The sequence below is a fragment of the Diospyros lotus genome, chromosome 8, assembly GCF_014633365.1.
Source record: "Diospyros lotus cultivar Yz01 chromosome 8, ASM1463336v1, whole genome shotgun sequence".
Lineage (NCBI taxonomy): Eukaryota > Viridiplantae > Streptophyta > Magnoliopsida > Ericales > Ebenaceae > Diospyros > Diospyros lotus.
The window spans coordinates 6,747,560-6,765,109 of NC_068345.1; the positions used below are offsets into that span (position 1 = coordinate 6,747,560).

General features: G+C 32.3%; 1 protein-coding gene across 2 annotated transcripts in view; it reads left to right on the forward strand.

Moving 5' to 3' along the window:
* LOC127807520 (metal transporter Nramp5-like) overlaps positions 1 to 16,507 on the forward strand; it is a 45,903-nt gene extending 29,396 nt beyond the window's left edge. The window contains exons 1-13 of one of the 2 annotated variants that reach the window (XM_052345424.1): positions 10,953 to 11,150; positions 11,307 to 11,385; positions 11,496 to 11,536; positions 12,460 to 12,538; positions 12,671 to 12,775; positions 13,158 to 13,267; positions 13,892 to 14,073; positions 14,376 to 14,445; positions 14,600 to 14,773; positions 14,891 to 14,995; positions 15,348 to 15,479; positions 15,585 to 15,680; positions 16,000 to 16,507. In XM_052345424.1, coding sequence (XP_052201384.1) covers positions 11,007 to 11,150; positions 11,307 to 11,385; positions 11,496 to 11,536; positions 12,460 to 12,538; positions 12,671 to 12,775; positions 13,158 to 13,267; positions 13,892 to 14,073; positions 14,376 to 14,445; positions 14,600 to 14,773; positions 14,891 to 14,995; positions 15,348 to 15,479; positions 15,585 to 15,680; positions 16,000 to 16,341 — 1,659 coding nt within the window. In that variant the 5' untranslated portion in view covers positions 10,953 to 11,006 and the 3' untranslated portion in view covers positions 16,342 to 16,507. Of the gene's footprint in view, positions 1 to 10,952; positions 11,151 to 11,306; positions 11,386 to 11,495; positions 11,537 to 12,459; positions 12,539 to 12,670; positions 12,776 to 13,157; positions 13,268 to 13,891; positions 14,074 to 14,375; positions 14,446 to 14,599; positions 14,774 to 14,890; positions 14,996 to 15,347; positions 15,480 to 15,584; positions 15,681 to 15,999 lie in introns of those variants that run through there. The other variant, XM_052345425.1, reaches the window with a different exon arrangement.
* The last annotated feature ends 1,043 nt before the right edge of the window (positions 16,508 to 17,550 follow it).

A 17,550-nucleotide genomic window follows, 5' to 3' on the forward strand; every position in this document is an offset into this window, starting at 1 on the left:
AGAATATATTAAAGTCTTAACACATTAATTGAGAAAGTCAGGATGTATATATATAATGTGTTGTGGGGGGGGGGGGGGGGGGGGGGGGGTGGAAGTCAAAAAGTGTTGAAATAAACGAGAATAAGTTAAAAATGTACATTGAGAAGCAGAAGCATTCTAACCAGACACCACCTTGGGCTGGAATAAACCAAAAAAATAATAATTTTTTTAGCTTTTTAAACTGTAAAGTTAACACAATTTAAACTGTAAAGCTCTTTGTTAGAATACATAATCTTAGTCATATTTGAAACTAAAGTTACCATTCCATTTAAACATATTTGTGTGGCCCAAACGATGCACTTTGACATGGCACTAATAGTTTTGACCTATCAAATTTTCAAAGCTTCACAGTGAATAAAAAAAATAAGAGTTACTACAACTTTGAATTAGAGGTAGATGGATGTAGGGCTGCCCCAACTTTTAATCAAATTTTAGCTTAGCAAGACCCTGATAATATACTTGATGTTGTTAATGGAATTAAGTTCCTATTCAATGATGTCAAAATAACACCTATTATGATGGTTAATATAAATCTAAATTTAAAAATATTGCCCGATTTGATCTTAAAAACAAAGTAATTAATTAAAAATATTACGATGGTTAATATAAATCTTAATGTTTTTGTGATTATTTTTAAAAGACAATAATTAATTTGATCCTGAAAACAAAGTAAAGCTATCATTGTAACACCATCATCTAGCTGACAACTAGTTTATTTGCTAACATTGCTCGATTTTTAAAAAATGTAATAATTTATTTAATAATTTTAAAATAGTGACACATCACCTTTTATATTATATTAAATTATAATTCTATTAGTAATATATGTAAATTTATAATTTTATTTTGATAAACAGTAAATTAGTATAATTTTAGAAGGATACATAGAACCTGGTAAGTAGCGTAATTTACTGGTTTTGACATATGAGGAAGGGGCACATGGTTTCTTAATTCCAAATTCCAATGGAAGTTTGTGGAGGACACTCAGCACCCCATCACATCCAAACCATGACTCTCATGAGCCTCTAAGTGTCACATATCCATTGCTTTCACCATAACTTTGCTAACAAACTTAATTGTTTAAAACAGTGACCATTACATAACTTGCTCAATCATAAATTATATAGAACAGGGACAACAAAGACCAAGTCTTTTAGGCACCCTTTGACTTATTTTCTAAAATTAACATCATTGTTTATACTCGAAGTATTGATTTTATGTAATTTAAAATGTGTTTAATATTTTTAACAGATTGATAACATGTTGTTACATGATATTAAGATGCGTATTATATTTGTTTTTAGAATATGATTATGTCTCATTATAATTGTTGTTAATATAATGCATGTTATTATTAGTTATGGGCTGTTGAGTTTTATTATGGGCTGAACCCATATCTTTTTCACGGTGTTTGTCCATTGCTGGCCAGAGCCCATTTTCTGGTCCATTTGGCACTAATATATAAGGGCTTCCAGATGCCCTAATGTCCAGAACTTTCTGATATTATCTTGTGCTCTCTCTCTCTGAAACCCTAAGTCAGCGATTCTTGAAACGAGACACATTTCGTGAATCCTTCGTTCTGATCTCTGTTTCAATCGGTTGTTTGGTTGCTGCCATGGTAAAATCTAACAGTAAGAACGGTTTATTGCTTAATCTCTATGTGTTTTAAACGCTTGAGGCATGAGAGATTGATAGACTGATAGATCAGATTCATATTCTTGATCGTGAGATCGGTATAGAACAGATCTATCTTGATCTTGTTGTTTTGTTTCTGATTTTTCAATTGTATTGCAATATTGTTTTTTTTTCGATTTATGATCTTGTAATCGTTTGTAAACTTGAGATCTAGTGGATTGACTAGAGGCGGAGCCTCTGCCATGAGTAGGATCTATTGATCCGAACACGTATATTGCTGTGTCTTGTATGTATAGTTTTTGGTTTAAAGCTTTTGGTTTTATTGTTTATCGCGCTTGATCTGTGTTTGGACGAGGAATCAGGTTGTTCAAAACCTACACAAACCCGAACCCAAACTAGATGGGGGAGAAGAGACCATGCGTAATCAAGTCAAGAAGATAGCCATAAACAAATTCATAATACAGTGGAGCATTCAATTAAATCGGGCAATTATAAGGTAATTTGATGATATAATCGAATTTGTATGCATAAAATAGAATTAAATTGAATTGAAATTTTAAAAATTTGATTCAATTGAAATGATTGTAATTGATCAAAGTAATATTAAAACAGTTTATTAAGAATTTAAGATCTAAAATGCCGTTAGAAACTTCATTCAGAGATATAAGAGAGCAAAATTCATTATATGTATGTAGGCAGCGAGAGTCACACAGACTAAGAGAGCAAAATTCATTCAGAGACTTACTTGATGATTCTAAGAGGGCAAAGGTGAGAGCAAGAGCGGCTGAGCGAGCGAGGGCGAGAGTGACACAGATTAAGAGAAGCAATCTGCAGGCAACGACATCGAGCACGACGGAGCGAGCAGCAAGGGTGAGAGCGACTAAGAGTGAGCGAGCGAGGGTGAGGCAAGCAATGGCGAGGGAGGCAGCGGCGAGAGAGAGCGAGGCTAGAGGGGAAGTGGCGAGACCAAGCGAGAGCGACTGAGAGCGAGCAAGAGCAACTGAGAACGAGGCAAGGGAGGCAACGACGAGAGCAATTGAGAGTGAGCGAGCGAGGGCAAGGCAAGCAATGGCGAGGGAGGTAGCAACGAGAGCTAGCGAGAGAGGGTTAGGGTTTGCAGAGGGGATTTTGGGGAAGATTAATTTGGGCGGGGGCAGAGGCGGGGGCGCACGGGGGTATATAAATCATATTTCCGACGATTTTAAGGGTCAAAATTCCAGTCAATTTATAAAATCGCCGGTAAAGGTTCAATATCACCGACAGTTTATAAAAATCACCTGGGATGGATCAACATCACCGGCGGCTTACATAACTGTCGGGGATTGTGGTGTTTTCCCATCAATTGTTTAAACCGTCGAGAAAAGTTCGCCGATAATACCCCCTTCTTGTAGTGACCCGAGGCCAAAGAAATCGAAGGTTTATGATTCTAATTCAATTGTTGGTAGAAGAAAAGCACGCCCACAAGATGATGGATTCAGCACTTGATGTGCGAGAGGACTTCTGCTAGGTGGGCTTTTTAAGTTGTCTTTTCATTTTTCTTCTTAATAGTAAATAGATTGCTTGGTCAGACTAGGTTTTGTGGTTTTTACTCTTAGGGTATTTTTATTAAATTTTCTATGTAAAATCATGTATGTTCTTTGATTGTTTTATATTTCTAACATGCGATTGAATGCAGATACTTGAATTAAAAATTGTGCAATTACTTAAATCAATCGATTCAAGGTGATCTCCAAGTTCTTTAGAAGAGATTTTTTTTTCCCTTCCAATTGGGACTAGAGTAGATTTAAAGATGAATGGCTGGCTGGCTGGCTAGCTAGCTAGAGTATTTGTAGCCGATCCCACTTATGGAGATTAAGATTTGGCATTGTTATTGTTATTGTTAGTGTTGCTACTTGATTAGCTTTACTCACAATTAGATTAAGAACGTTTGCTAACAATTAATTGTTAGCAAACGTTCAAGTATAAGAAAACGAATCCTAGTTTAAGGAGTGGTTGGTTCCATGGACATGTGTTAGGTGCAGTTGAGTTTGTCAGCATTCATAGTTTTGGCATTTGGGTATACTAATAGGACAACCGTCCCATCTACCTATATCGCTGCATTCACAAAGAAAAATATTGCATTAAATTTGATGATGTACAGAAATGTTATCTTTTATATAAAAGTATCACTTACGTCATGTCACATGCAGTTACATTTTTACTATTATGATCCACCTAAACTATTTTTGTTTTCTTAAGTACACATATGAAGTAAGCTACATAATTTTTTGGTAAGATATATTATCCACCTTTTGAGGTTTGTCACAATTGTAAGGATCTATCTCTAATTTAAGAAATTATAGAGATTTTTCTTGAAGTTTAAAACGCATACAAGTCGATACTCTCATTATTCAACAATGACGATAATTAAATATATTAAAATTAAAAATATTTTTGTATCTAAATTAATCTCTCTCTCTCAATAATGGTGATAGTAATAATGTGTGTGTTTTTTTTTTCTTCCTTTTCTTCTTCGCTCTTTCACTTTCTCTCTTTTAATTAAATCTACGTTCGTAATGTACTTTAAATTTCAATATTCATCACAAACCTGAGGAAAATCTTTGGGTTGGCAATAAACCCTATTTCTAGGGTTCGTTATTGCTAATCCCCCAACCATCGATAGTGGTTGGCTGTCATAATTCATGTCCTCTATTTTTTTATTTTTGTAATTAAAGAGAGGAGAAAAATTATAAGGGTAAAATAAGTCATTTACTTTGTTTTTAATAGCATAGGAGATCTTTATAATTTTTTTCAGATGAAGGAAGGTCTTTATAATTATATCAAACTCATAGGTGATTTGTGCATTTACCCCAATTTTTTTTATGACAATCGTATTCAATGATTATTTTTGCTATAATTTTAACCCAAATTAGATGCCAAAAGGCTCAATTTTTGGTGAAGGGGAGCTGCAAAGATTAAGGATATGGTTAATGTAGATTGGAGGTTGGGTTATTGTTAAATAAATAGATACCCTTTCTGATTAGAAAAGAAGAGGATAAAATTGATAACTAATGGGTGCTTGTATGTATAAGTAAGAAATTAATTAATTCAAGGGAAAGACATGTTAATGGCTTATAATATCCAGTTGATTTTGGAGACTCAGTGAATAGAAAAAATGAACCCTAATATGTACTAATTTTGTTGAATAAAAGAAAATTTCGCAGTTGACCAACTCACAAAACTCCAAAAACAATAAAGAAAATTAAATATTTTAAAATTAAAAATACCCTCGTATTTCAAATCAATCTCTTTGTGCCAATAATGGTGATAGTACGTAATAACGTGCGTGTGCGTGTTCACTTTCTTCTTTTTTTTCGCTTTTTCGCTTTCTCTTTTCCAATCATATCTAAATCCACAATTAACCTTAGATTTTGGGATTCATCATAAACTTGAGGAGATTTTCCTATTTCTAGGGTAGGGTTCGCTATCTCTAATTCCAACCGTCGATAGCGGTCAGCTACCGTGATTGAGGACTTTTATTTTTTTTTATTTTTGTAATTAGGGAAAGGAGAAAAATTATAAGGGTAAAATAGATAATTCACTTTATTTTTAGTAGCATAGGAGATCTTTATAATACAAGGAAAAAACATATTAACGGCTAATTATAATATCCAGTTGATTCTAGGATCGAACTCAGTTAATAGAAAAAATGAACCCCAATATGTACTGATTTTGTTGAATGAAAGAATGTTTCGTAGTTGACCAACCCACAAAACTCCGAAAATAATGAAGACAATACAAAAACCCAAGAATTTAGTTTAAGGTGGCTATTGTGTCATTTCAAGAACAACCATCATTATCATCAACTACTGCACCACATTTAGAATAATAATCAAGCCTTTTAGTTATAAATAACTTACATTTGATCCATAAGAGTCTATATATGTTTGATTATATATATAGCCAAGATGCTTACATTTGATGCATATAAAATTCTATGTTTGATTATATATAGCCAAAGATGCTTTACATTTGATGCATATAAATTTTATATTTGATTATAGTCAACTTCTTGACATTTAATATTAGGATATCCAATGAAACATAAGAGGCCACACGTATGATCAATTATCACTAATATGACTTATCATCGTCCAAAGATCGTGACACACTATATCCACTTGTTCTTGCATTAATTAAAAAAAGAGACATTTTTGCATAAAAGATTCTCTTGTTTTTCAAATAAGAGGGATGATGTTTTTTTAGTACACAATTTTCTCTTTATTTATAAAGATAATTAAATCAAAAATGTTATAAGAATAAGGAAGCAAAATCTCTGTGTGAAACTGCGCAATAAAGACAGAGATGGCCATTCATATTCATCGACCAATACGCTTTATATGTATAATTTCAACTCCTCTCTTCTTAAATAATAATTATTTTTTGAAACAATTTTATCATTACACCAAGATTTATTTTATTTAAAAAGATACGGTTCTTTATAACACAGAGAGAACCCATATTCGTCTAAGTTCCATCAAACCCAAAAGAGAAAGAGAAAGAAAAAGAAATCAGGATTTCAACATAACCCACATGATTTAGGAAGACTGAGATGAACAATTCATTTGGGTTATGATGAACCGAAGTTGTGGTTAGGAAAACTTGTGACATAAAATTAAATTTTAAAGATATTTATTATATTTTTCAAACATTAAAAATAATTTTTATAATTATCCTAAGCCTCTAACATGCCACCCTAATTTTCCCAATATAGATCAGTAGAAAAAAAAAATGGATCGGCCAAATGCATGCCTTTGTAATGTTAGATAGGATAGCAGAATCAATCGACAACTATGTTTATTTTTATATATTATTGAACACTTATATTCTTAAATAAATCAACATGAGGTTTGGTGTCATGAAGCATGGTTAATAAAGCGTTTTTTTTTAAATATTGTTTTCGTATCTTATTTAAAAAATAAAAATTAATGTTAAATAATAATTGACTTCTAGAACAATTGTATCACTAAAGTAACATTTATTTTACTTAATTTTTAAAAAATTAAAAAAAATAAATTTAAACAATTATTGTCAAATACTACCATTAAATTTTTACATAGAATTGATCCTTTTTTTTTTTTTTTTGGTACCTGACGCCAACTCCTCTAGTAAAGAATTAAGCAAAGCATGCATGAGGCTGCATGGATCATGCATGCACCTTAAATTTACTTTGTCCAGAGTACTTAATTCTTCCCACTGCTCTGCGACTGGATTGGAGAAGCTGGCTGGCTAGCTAGCATGCATGTGCATTGGTCAATGAATTGTATACTATTTTGTCTTTATCTTTTTTCTTTCAATTAATTATTGACGACAGAGAACATGAGCTGGTTGAAATAATATTATGATTTTAATTAGGAGTCAACTGAAAGGATTCATTTTTTGTTTGAGAAGTAGTGTCTGCAACTGCAATCAATCAATTGTTTTGATTAGCAACAATACTATATTTTAAATGTTATTTCATTTTCGTAACACAATTAGTATCTCTCTCTTCAACTGCAAAATAATTGTTTAATTTGCTATCTGATCCAACATAAGACGTACGTGGCGTTGACACAGTCATTTATGTAGTATTTTTGTCATATTATTGATTACAGCTGCAACTTGTGGTAATGTTATTTTCAACGAACGAGGGCAGGTCAAAATAACAATGTGGAATAACTTAATTACATATATCTCACTAATTAATTTAATACTTAATTGTCAGTCACATCTTAAAAGAAATTATTATTAGGTCAAATTCATTCAAGACCTCATAAATTCATGCAACACTATATCTCCAGTTAATAACATGAGATGTGCTACCCAGAGAAGTGAAAGATATTTTTTAATTTTGAAATTTCTTTCAAGATTAAAACTAAATTTTGTTACCAATAGAAATATACCCACTTTTCCAAAATTATACTTATAAGTATATATGTTGAAATTATTTTTATTTTATATAAAAATTTATTGTGTATAGTGAACCCATGAAATTAAAAAGGGGAAAAAGCACTCACTTTTTCTGGGGTTAATTTAGATTAAGAAAAAAGTATTCTTCACATGCTAGAGCTCACTCATTGCGTACAGTATCGATTCGTAGTCAAGTCTATGTTCCAAAAATATCATCTCGATCTTCTCTTTCTCAGTCACTTTCTCTTGTCCCGCTCCTCTATTTAATTTCAAAGATTTCGTTTATGTTTCCCCAAATTGCCCTCGTTTCTAACAACCCCTCCTTTATTTCCACAAATCCATAAATACAAACCCTTTCACTAGTTTTCCTCCTTTCACCGATCATTCTCAGCAAAATGCCACCAGGTGGATGCAATTCTCTAGCAACCCCCCTCAGCCCTTGTGCTCTTCCTCACTTGCCCTCTACACTTAGACAGATGAGAGACATATGTGACATAAAAGAGAGAAAGACAAGTCATCGATAGAACATGATTGAACAACAAACATATAGAGAGAGATTTAAACAAATATCGGTAAAATGGTGTCATGGGAGCTTATGGTCATTTTTAAAATGTAAGGGTATATTGTATTTTCTTAATTTAAAAAAAGAATCATTGGCCAAAAATAAAAATTAAGAAAAAAAATACTTTTGGTTTTTTGGGTTAGATAACTGAATCCTTGTCGGGTTTAGTCATCACTAGGTTATTGAATCTAACAATGGGGTAGTTGAACAGAAGGAGGGAGAAAGCTAGAGAGAAAAGAGTAAGGAGAAAGTGAAAAAACATCACTAGGTTATTGAATCTAGTAATGGGGTTGAACCAAAGGAGGGAGAAAGCTAGAGAGAAAAAGAGTAAGAAGAAATTGCTAAAGAAATGGGAGAGAAAAAGAGAGCCAAACAAAGGGATGGAGGGAGGGAAGAGACATGGGTGTATTTATCATAAAGGTTATTTAGGCATTGTAAAAAATTTATCTATGATTATCTAAAAGCAAAGGAGAAAGTAAATGGCGTTTTATAAAATTAGAGAAGTTAATGTCATTTTTTTAGTGTTATTTAGCTGAATATTTTACCTTTTTAACACTTAAAATCTTGAATCTTTAAAAAGTCACTGACAAGATTAAAGTGTTTGATATGAAATATGTATATAATAATAGCTAGATGTAAGAGCGACTCTTTTGTTTCACCAAAGAGTCACTAGTCTCAATACTAACAAGTCTTTAAGAAATACAAAATTTTAAGTGTAACAAGATGGTATTTCAATAAATAAGTTAAAAAAAATTGTGAAAAGTGAATTTTTTTATTAAAAAATGTGATAAAATTATAAATAAAAAAAACTCATTTTTTCAAGATTCAAGAAATATAAATATACACATGTTAACTATAATTTACCCTATTTTATTAATTCTATGTATCCCAAGAGATTTGTCTTCTTGTATTTAATTTATACTCTTATTAATTCTTTTATCCTTTTATATTTGTTTTGAAAGTAACCCTTAAAAAAGTAAATCCCTATGTCATAGAAACTTGGCTTTACATGGAATTCGGACGCTATTATTGCTGTTTTATATGACAGTTCTTCCACTAATTAATGATAATATTTTTTAGAACTTATATTTTATTCATCGACTAATTAAGTCCTTACTACTTGGATTGGTTCCTCTTTCCCCAATCGGAGGTCGCTTGATGCTGATGATCTTTCCATTATTTGATTATTCTAAACTTGTCTTCACCCTAGCTATATATCCCAATTAATTTTGATCGGTTAACTTGTGGCTATTCTTTCTACATAATCAAAATCCCTACTCAGCTCTCAACTACCACTTTCAGAAAAGAAAAAGAAAAAAAAAAAAAGAAGCTTTCAGTTACCAAAAAAAAGTCAATTTTGTTATGGTCGGCTTTAATAAAGAAGAAAAGACTTTCCATTAAAGTATTCTTTCTATTTGTATGTTAATTAATCCTAACACGCCCACTTAAACAATTATTAGATGCCATGTTAATTTGAATTTAAACTCGTCGACGTTCAAATTTAGTTGATCGTGATTCGTAGGCCCAAGAAAAAATGAGCCGAAATGCAAGAATGAAGGATTATAAGTAGAAACAAAAGCTAAGAAAATTTTACGTGATTCGGTCGAAACGATACCTATTCCACGACTATTCTCTGGGTATTCCAGTAGAGTAACAATATGTAATTAATTTTTGTCTTCCCCTTTCAATGGTGTTTCGACCTCTATTTATTATGAGGGGTGTTTACAATTACATAAAATATAAAAGTATAGAATTGATATTATAGGGAACAATATGTCATTTTCATCTCTATAAAATTGGGAGTGGACTCCGTATTATCAGGGATCCTGTTTGCATCAGATAAAGTAGGTGGGTCCCTGCCTTCGTTTATTCAGCAGCAATATTGTTATGCGAGCTGAATAGTTTGATCGGCAAGCTGAACGGTTAGGCCAGCGAGGTAGAAATGTTGTGGGCAACTCGTTAGGTATATCACTGAGAGCTCATTGGAAGCTTTGCTTGGGAGCTCATTTGGTTCCGCGATCTGAACTCGAATTTCAACGATGTATGAGCTTGCCCGATGAGCTCGGCTGGGTCTACTGGGCTTTAGGCGATTGGATCGGCCTATTAGACTAAGTCTAACCCATAAAAAGTGGTGCGAAAATATTTATAACAAAACCTAAAGTTACTTTTCAACAGATTATAAACCAACTTGTCATGTAACTTAGGTAGTGAGAAAAATGAAATTCCCAATCCCACGTTCAGCAAAAAATAAAAAATAAAAATATTGAAACTCCCAAAACTCAAAGTCTGATCAATTGACTATATATATAAGTAGTCGACAGGGAGTGGACAAAAGGAAAATGACAAGTTTTACTAAAGGAAATGTTGCAGGCAGCCATGGCAGAGTAATTACTAGTACTAGCTAGATTGAAATAATGAGGAGGATTGGATTCATGGAAATACTATTTATTTATTTATAAAATTATAATTATTTTTTAAGAAATTAATAATATTTATTAGTAAAAGTATTAATTATTTGTTAAAAGTTATAAATATTTTTTGTTATAATTTTTAAAAATAATTGATAATTTTTCATGAAAATTAAGTGTTATTTTTAGATGCATGGTGGTATATGTGATTATAATTAGTAGGGTTTGGCCTATGTTTTGTCACAATTGCGAAGGTAGAAAGCGCCAAGTGTCCGTCAGAGGCGGGACCCTTTTTGACTCGCTTTCAGGGGCAAAACAACAAGCCTGCGTTCAGAGCTCAAATGGCGCGCTCTATATATAAAACACCGCACTGCTCCCACTAAACGGCAGATTGAGAAAGGGAAAGAGAGAGAGCGATAGAGAGAGAGAGAGAGATGGCAAGCCTGCAGCAGCCGCAGCAAGTTGGCGGAGGAAGCAACCGCATCGTTGCCGTCAATGTTGAGATGGAACCTCCGAGCAGCAACATAAGCGAAGAGTTGTACGATCATCATCACCATAAAGATCAGAAGCACCTGCAGGTCTCTATCTCTCCCTCGTTCTTTTCAAGGATTTCTTCTTTAATTTTCTTTAAGGAGTTCATACTATATGTGTGTGCGCGCGCGTGTAGCCTTGGGGTTTGGTTAATTATCTGGGTTTAATTAATCCGTTAATAATTTGGTGTTGACGATAATCAGGAACCCGGATGGAAAAAGTTTCTCTCTTACGTAGGCCCTGGTTTCCTGGTTTCCATGGCTTACCTTGACCCTGGCAACTGTAAATCTCTCTCTCTCTCTCTCTCTCTCTCTCTCTCTCTCTCTGTTTAATTACTTTCTTCTTCGTTTGGTTGTTAACTTGCACCAACTACTGGTGTGATCATGTCGCAGTGGAAACCGATCTGCAAGCAGGAGCTAACCACAGATACGAGGTAATTAAATTGAAGTAGCGATGGTAATTAAGAGGATCAAAACCACAAGTCCACAAACTTTTTCTTTTTTATTCTTTTTTCACTGGGCAGCGTTCGCTAAAATAGCAAGATAAATGAATATAAAAATAAAATTAAAATATTTTTCGAATAAGAATATAAAATGGTCCAAATAAGATTTTTTATTAAAATATTCCTATTATCAAATTCATTCAAAACTATATCTTAACATCAACAACAAATTTATAAATAAAATAGTATTTTATGATTAATGAGAATTGTTAAAAAATAAAAATTAAAATTAAAAATAGTATTTTATTTTTTAAATTCATATTAAAAAATAAATTCTAAAAGGACTCAAAAAATAGAAATGATTATTAGTGGAATTACAATAATTTTACTTAGATAATTAAAAATTAGCAAAATATATTTTCATAATAAATAATAAAATATAAAAAAAATTAATTAATTTAAAAAATTAATGAAAGGAATTTGTATTAGATAATAAAATATATAGAGAGATAGAAAAATTTAAATTTTAAAAATATATTAAATGACATTAATTATCCTACAAGAGACATATAAGTAATTTAGACTTATCTATAAAATATTTGATAAATTTATCTTGAAGGGACCAAATAAATTTATTTGTAAAAAGTCAGATAATAAGTTATTTAAGAATTTTTTAGAAAATATCAGATAAATTTAACAAATACATTGAAAAAAACAAATATTTTGAATACTTTTTATATCTAACCATTTGCACTTCATATCTTGATTAACAAACATTACAGAAAAAAAAGGAAAGACATATCTTGATTAACAAACATTACGGAAAAGAAAATGAAAGAGGATAAAGCCAATCTTTAAGGTTTTAATTATAGATGCCCATTATTATTCCATTACTGATGTGTATATGTATGCAGCTACTTTGGGTGATCCTCATTGGCCTCATTTTTGCTCTCATAATTCAATCTCTTGCTGCCAATCTTGGCGTAGCCACGGGTGAGCTGCTAAAAACCAGTATCTTCAAGCTGAAATACTGAACAAATATATATATATATATATATCATTTTCATGACCAATTACTCAGTTCTTTTTTCTTTCCTTTTTGGGTTCTTTTGTGATTGGATGCAGGTAGACACCTATCAGAGTTATGCAAGGTTGAGTACCCAAAGATTGTCAAGTATTGCCTCTGGTTGCTGGCAGAGATTTCTGTGATAGCAGCAGATATTCCCGAAGGTATGGTCTCTCTAATATACAACCAAACATTAAGTCTTAATTCAATATATAATGGAAAATGCTATTGGTACATCTATTTTGTACATCTTAGACTACATAAGGGAGTATTATAACAAAAAAAACCCTCATGAGACGCGTGAGACGCATGTGAGGTGTAGAGTATTTTGGTCATAATACCCCCTTATATAGTTCAAAATGTACAAAATAGGTGTACATCTAACATGATTCATATATAATGTGTGTCGATGATGTAACCGATTTTATAATGATTGTCGGATTAACTAACCCTCCTTTACCCCAGCGTGGAATTAGTTGTGGATATAAAATGTATACTAACATATATATTATAATAATTAATTAAAGTTGATTCAATTTGTGGCAGTGATTGGGACAGCCTTTGCTCTAAACATATTGTTCAAGATCCCACTGTGGGCCGGGGTTCTCATAACGGGTTGCAGCACTCTCCTCCTTCTTGGCCTTCAGAGATTTGGGGTATTGGCATAATTAACAGTTCCTTTTATGCTAATTAATTAACTCTTGTTCTTTGCTTAATTATTAATTTCATCACCTGCTCCAATGGCTGACTTTACACACCAATGAAGAAGTAGGTAGATATTAATTAATTTATAAGAGCCAGCTGAATCAAGACAATAGTTGATATTAATTTATCATTGAATATATACCTTACTAAAAAAAGATTATCTTTGAATATTGAACCATTGTTTTTCTGTATTCTTCCGCATGCAAACGCGGAGGAAACGACAGAAATATAAAATTTGATTTATCCTTGAAAAAAAATATTTGATTTATCCTTGAAAGTGAAGCTTTATCAAGCTTAATTTCTAGTAGAAAAACATATTTAAATTAAAATTTTATAGTATTTTATGTTCAGCAACTATGAGGGGATAAAGAGGAATTAACTTAATAAATTGCAAAAAATCATGCGCAGCTAAGATTATCAATTTAATATTGATTACATTGTGATTTTTTTTATTGTCACTTTGAGACCTAAATTAAACTTATTTATTTTTCCCTTCTAGCTATATATTAGCTGTGGATTTATTAATTTTTCTGTATTTAATTAATTTAATTTTGTGGTGGTTTAATATTAAATAGGTGAGGAAGCTGGAACTACTGATCGCAGTGTTAGTATTTGTGATGGCCGCCTGTTTCTTTGGGGAACTGAGCCATGTGAAGCCGCCGCCGGCAGATGTGCTGAAGGGCATGTTTATCCCTAAGCTCAAAGGCCAAGGCGCTACCGGCGATGCCATTGCCTTATTCGGCGCCTTAGTTATGCCGTACTCACTAGACTCTCATGCTTTTCTTTTAAACTCTGATTGAGGGACCAAGATTTTATGACGCTCTGATTTTGACCAAAATTTTTGAATCCAAAATCATCGTCATTATTATTTTTGTGAAACATCTGCACAAATGGCAAATGATATATGACAATGTCCTTTTTATAACTATACATGAACTAGAAAGTCTATTTGTTTGTCAGGTGATCAATTGCCCTTTTATCTTTTTGCTTTTTTTTTTTTCAAGTATTTTCTCTTATTTAACCTTTTGGGCTTGTCCATTCATGTCTCCTACTCAACAGGCATAACCTGTTTCTTCACTCCGCCCTTGTTCTATCCCGAAAGCCGCCAAATTCTGTCCGAGGCATAAATGTAAGCAGCCTTTGTACTGTTGTTCTTATAACTCAAAGCAGATGATATATATATATATATAAATATGTTTGTAATGATGTCGAGTCGATTCGATTAAAATTATATAGCGGTCTTATAATATTAACTAGATTAATTAGATGGGTTGATTTTGCAGGATGCATGCAGATACTTCTTGTTGGAGAGTGGATTTGCATTGTTCATAGCGCTTTTGATAAATGTTGCGATCATCTCAGTGTCAGGAACTGTTTGCTCAGCCCACAACCTCTCACAGGACGACTTAGGGCGATGCAGTGATCTCAGCCTCGGCTCTGCTACTTTCCTTCTGAAGGTCCAAACCTATTTCCTCATCATTCAAACAAACATGGGATATATTAATTATCAAGTCAAAGTTTAAGGAAAATCAAACAGATTCGTTAATTCAATTTCCATTTTTCTCGTATTTCAGAATGTGCTGGGAAAATCAAGCTCCACCGTATATGCAATTGCGCTGCTGGCCTCGGGCCAAAGCTCAACCATTACAGGCACTTATGCAGGGCAATTTATCATGCAGGCAGGTTCCTCATCATTGTTATTATTGTCTAGAATTAGACCTTTACTTACATATCCTCAATAATAAATTTTGACACACCTTTGTGTGAGACTGTTTGTCTATAGACCTAATTAAGTTGAGTCAAGGTAGATCATGGATTTTAAAGACGGTGAGAACTAACCTAACCCAAATACTGTAAGTTCGGTCGACTAAACCATTAAACATAATGTTTAATGAAATAAGAACTGAAACACAGAAACTTGAAAATCCAAAGAATGGAATTAATCCAACCCGATTCAATTATTTTAAGTTCGAGATCCAATTCTATATATTTAAGTCACTTATGGAGTCTTATATAACCATGCCTGTCTAGGGTTTCTTGGATCTAAAGATGAGGAAATGGATGAGGAACCTAATGACAAGGTGCGTTGCCATCGCACCCAGCCTCGTTGTCTCAATCATCGGTGGATCCGCCGGAGCCGGCCGCCTCATCATCATCGCATCAGTATGCCACTTACTAAGTTCTTTATATATTTAGTTTGTATTTACTAATAATTCAATAATGTATCGATCAACTAATCATCCATCTCTTTTCTTTATATATACGTAGATGATACTGTCCTTTGAGCTTCCATTTGCTCTCATCCCTCTGCTCAAATTCAGCAGCGGCACCACCAAGATGGGACCCCACAAGAATTCAATATATGTAAGCTTCTCTCTCTCATTTAATGTCTAAATAAAAAAATAAAAAAAAATGTTTAAGTCACAATATATTAAGATAATTTTTTCATTTAAAAGAAAGACAAATAAAAGCCTTTGGATAAGAGTAGGTAAAGTAGAATTGTAGGAATCTATACATTTAATTTTGATTTTATTTATAGGAATATTAAATCATAAAAATGATTAAAGAACTAAAATTAATATAATTAACTCTATATAATGGAATAAAAACTGCAAAAATGACTCATAATTCTAGAATTTTTTGTGAGAAGATCTAATTAACCCATTGAACATTACGAATGCAGATTATAGTCGTCTCATGGATTCTGGGGCTTGGACTCATTGGCATAAACATCTATTATCTAAGCACAGCCTTTGTTGGCTGGATCATTCACAGCACTTTACCCAAATTTGCTACTGTGTTGATCGGAATCATAGTGTTCCCGATAATGGCCGTTTATATTGTTGCAGTCATATACTTGATGTTCCGCAAAGACACAGTGGTAACGTTCGTTGACCCGACAAAGATAGCTCATGATGCTCAAGCGCAGCTAGAGACAGGGGGCAACGGTGCCAAGGAGGCGCAGTCGGAGCCCGGGCTTGTTCCATACAGGCAAGACCTGGCTGATATCCCACTGCCAGAGTAACTAGGAAGTTTATGTAGCCGACCCTAATAGGAATAAGAGGTTGTTTGGCTTGCCCTTATTTTTTTTTTTTTTTTATCTTATAAGCCTTTTTACTTATAAATTGTTTGAAACCTAAAAGTTGGATATCGTTTAAATTAATAACATATTTGGATAAATATATTTTAAACTATCATTCATACATTATGTATTTAGTTTGAAAAAGTTGTTAAACTATCAGAATTTGATAAAAATACTAAAATAAACATGTTAAATAATATAAATAAAATATATAAAAATATAATTTTTAATAAAAATAAATTATAAGTTAATATTCAACTGATAAAATTTTACTATTAGATGTTAATAAATTATATATAATTATTTAAAAAAATATTAATATTTAAATTTAAATTTAAGTTTAATTGATAAAAATATTAAATATATAAATATATATATAATGTTAAAACTAATCTATCTATTAGAGACGACAAATGAGGAGATGGACAACGAAAAGAGATTGTGATGAAAACGACATGAGACGATGATGGACACAAAAAAAAGATATCCAGGCGACCATGCTAGACTAGAGACAACAATCGATCTATTAGAAACGATGAATAAATAATCAACCATGGAAGAGACGATCAGAGAAAGGGATGGGAGAGGATAAAAAAGTATAAATATTTGAATTGTGTGAAGACAATTTTTTAATTAACTTACGGCTAGTTTGTCAATGCGATTTGATCGCTTATATACCTTTCATTTATCGCTTATATACCTTTCATTTAGCTTATAAATTATGAAACTTGTTATCTTACCCGTTTGGATGTTGCAACAGCTCAAAAGCAATGCAACTGCAACAGCTTAACAAAATAAACATGTAATTATAAGTGATGAAATTGGTAAGCCAATCACCCTCAAAAGACTTATGATAATTTTTGTTATAATATTTAGAGCTAATCTGGTATAAGCTTTTTAGTTGACTTTTTTGTGGAATCAATAGAAAAATTCAAGCGTTTAATCACTATTTTATGAGCAACTTCTCATGGGAAAAAAAAAAATTAACTTCTCAAGGAATCAAAAACCCGTAAACAACAGAGTATGATATTTTCCCATGTGCTTTACAAACTTTTATTTTATAAATAAACCTCTCAAAAACAAAACATTCATAAATCGAACTTAGGTCACACCGAACCAATCGAACCCCTCCTCCTAGTACGAAAATCAAGG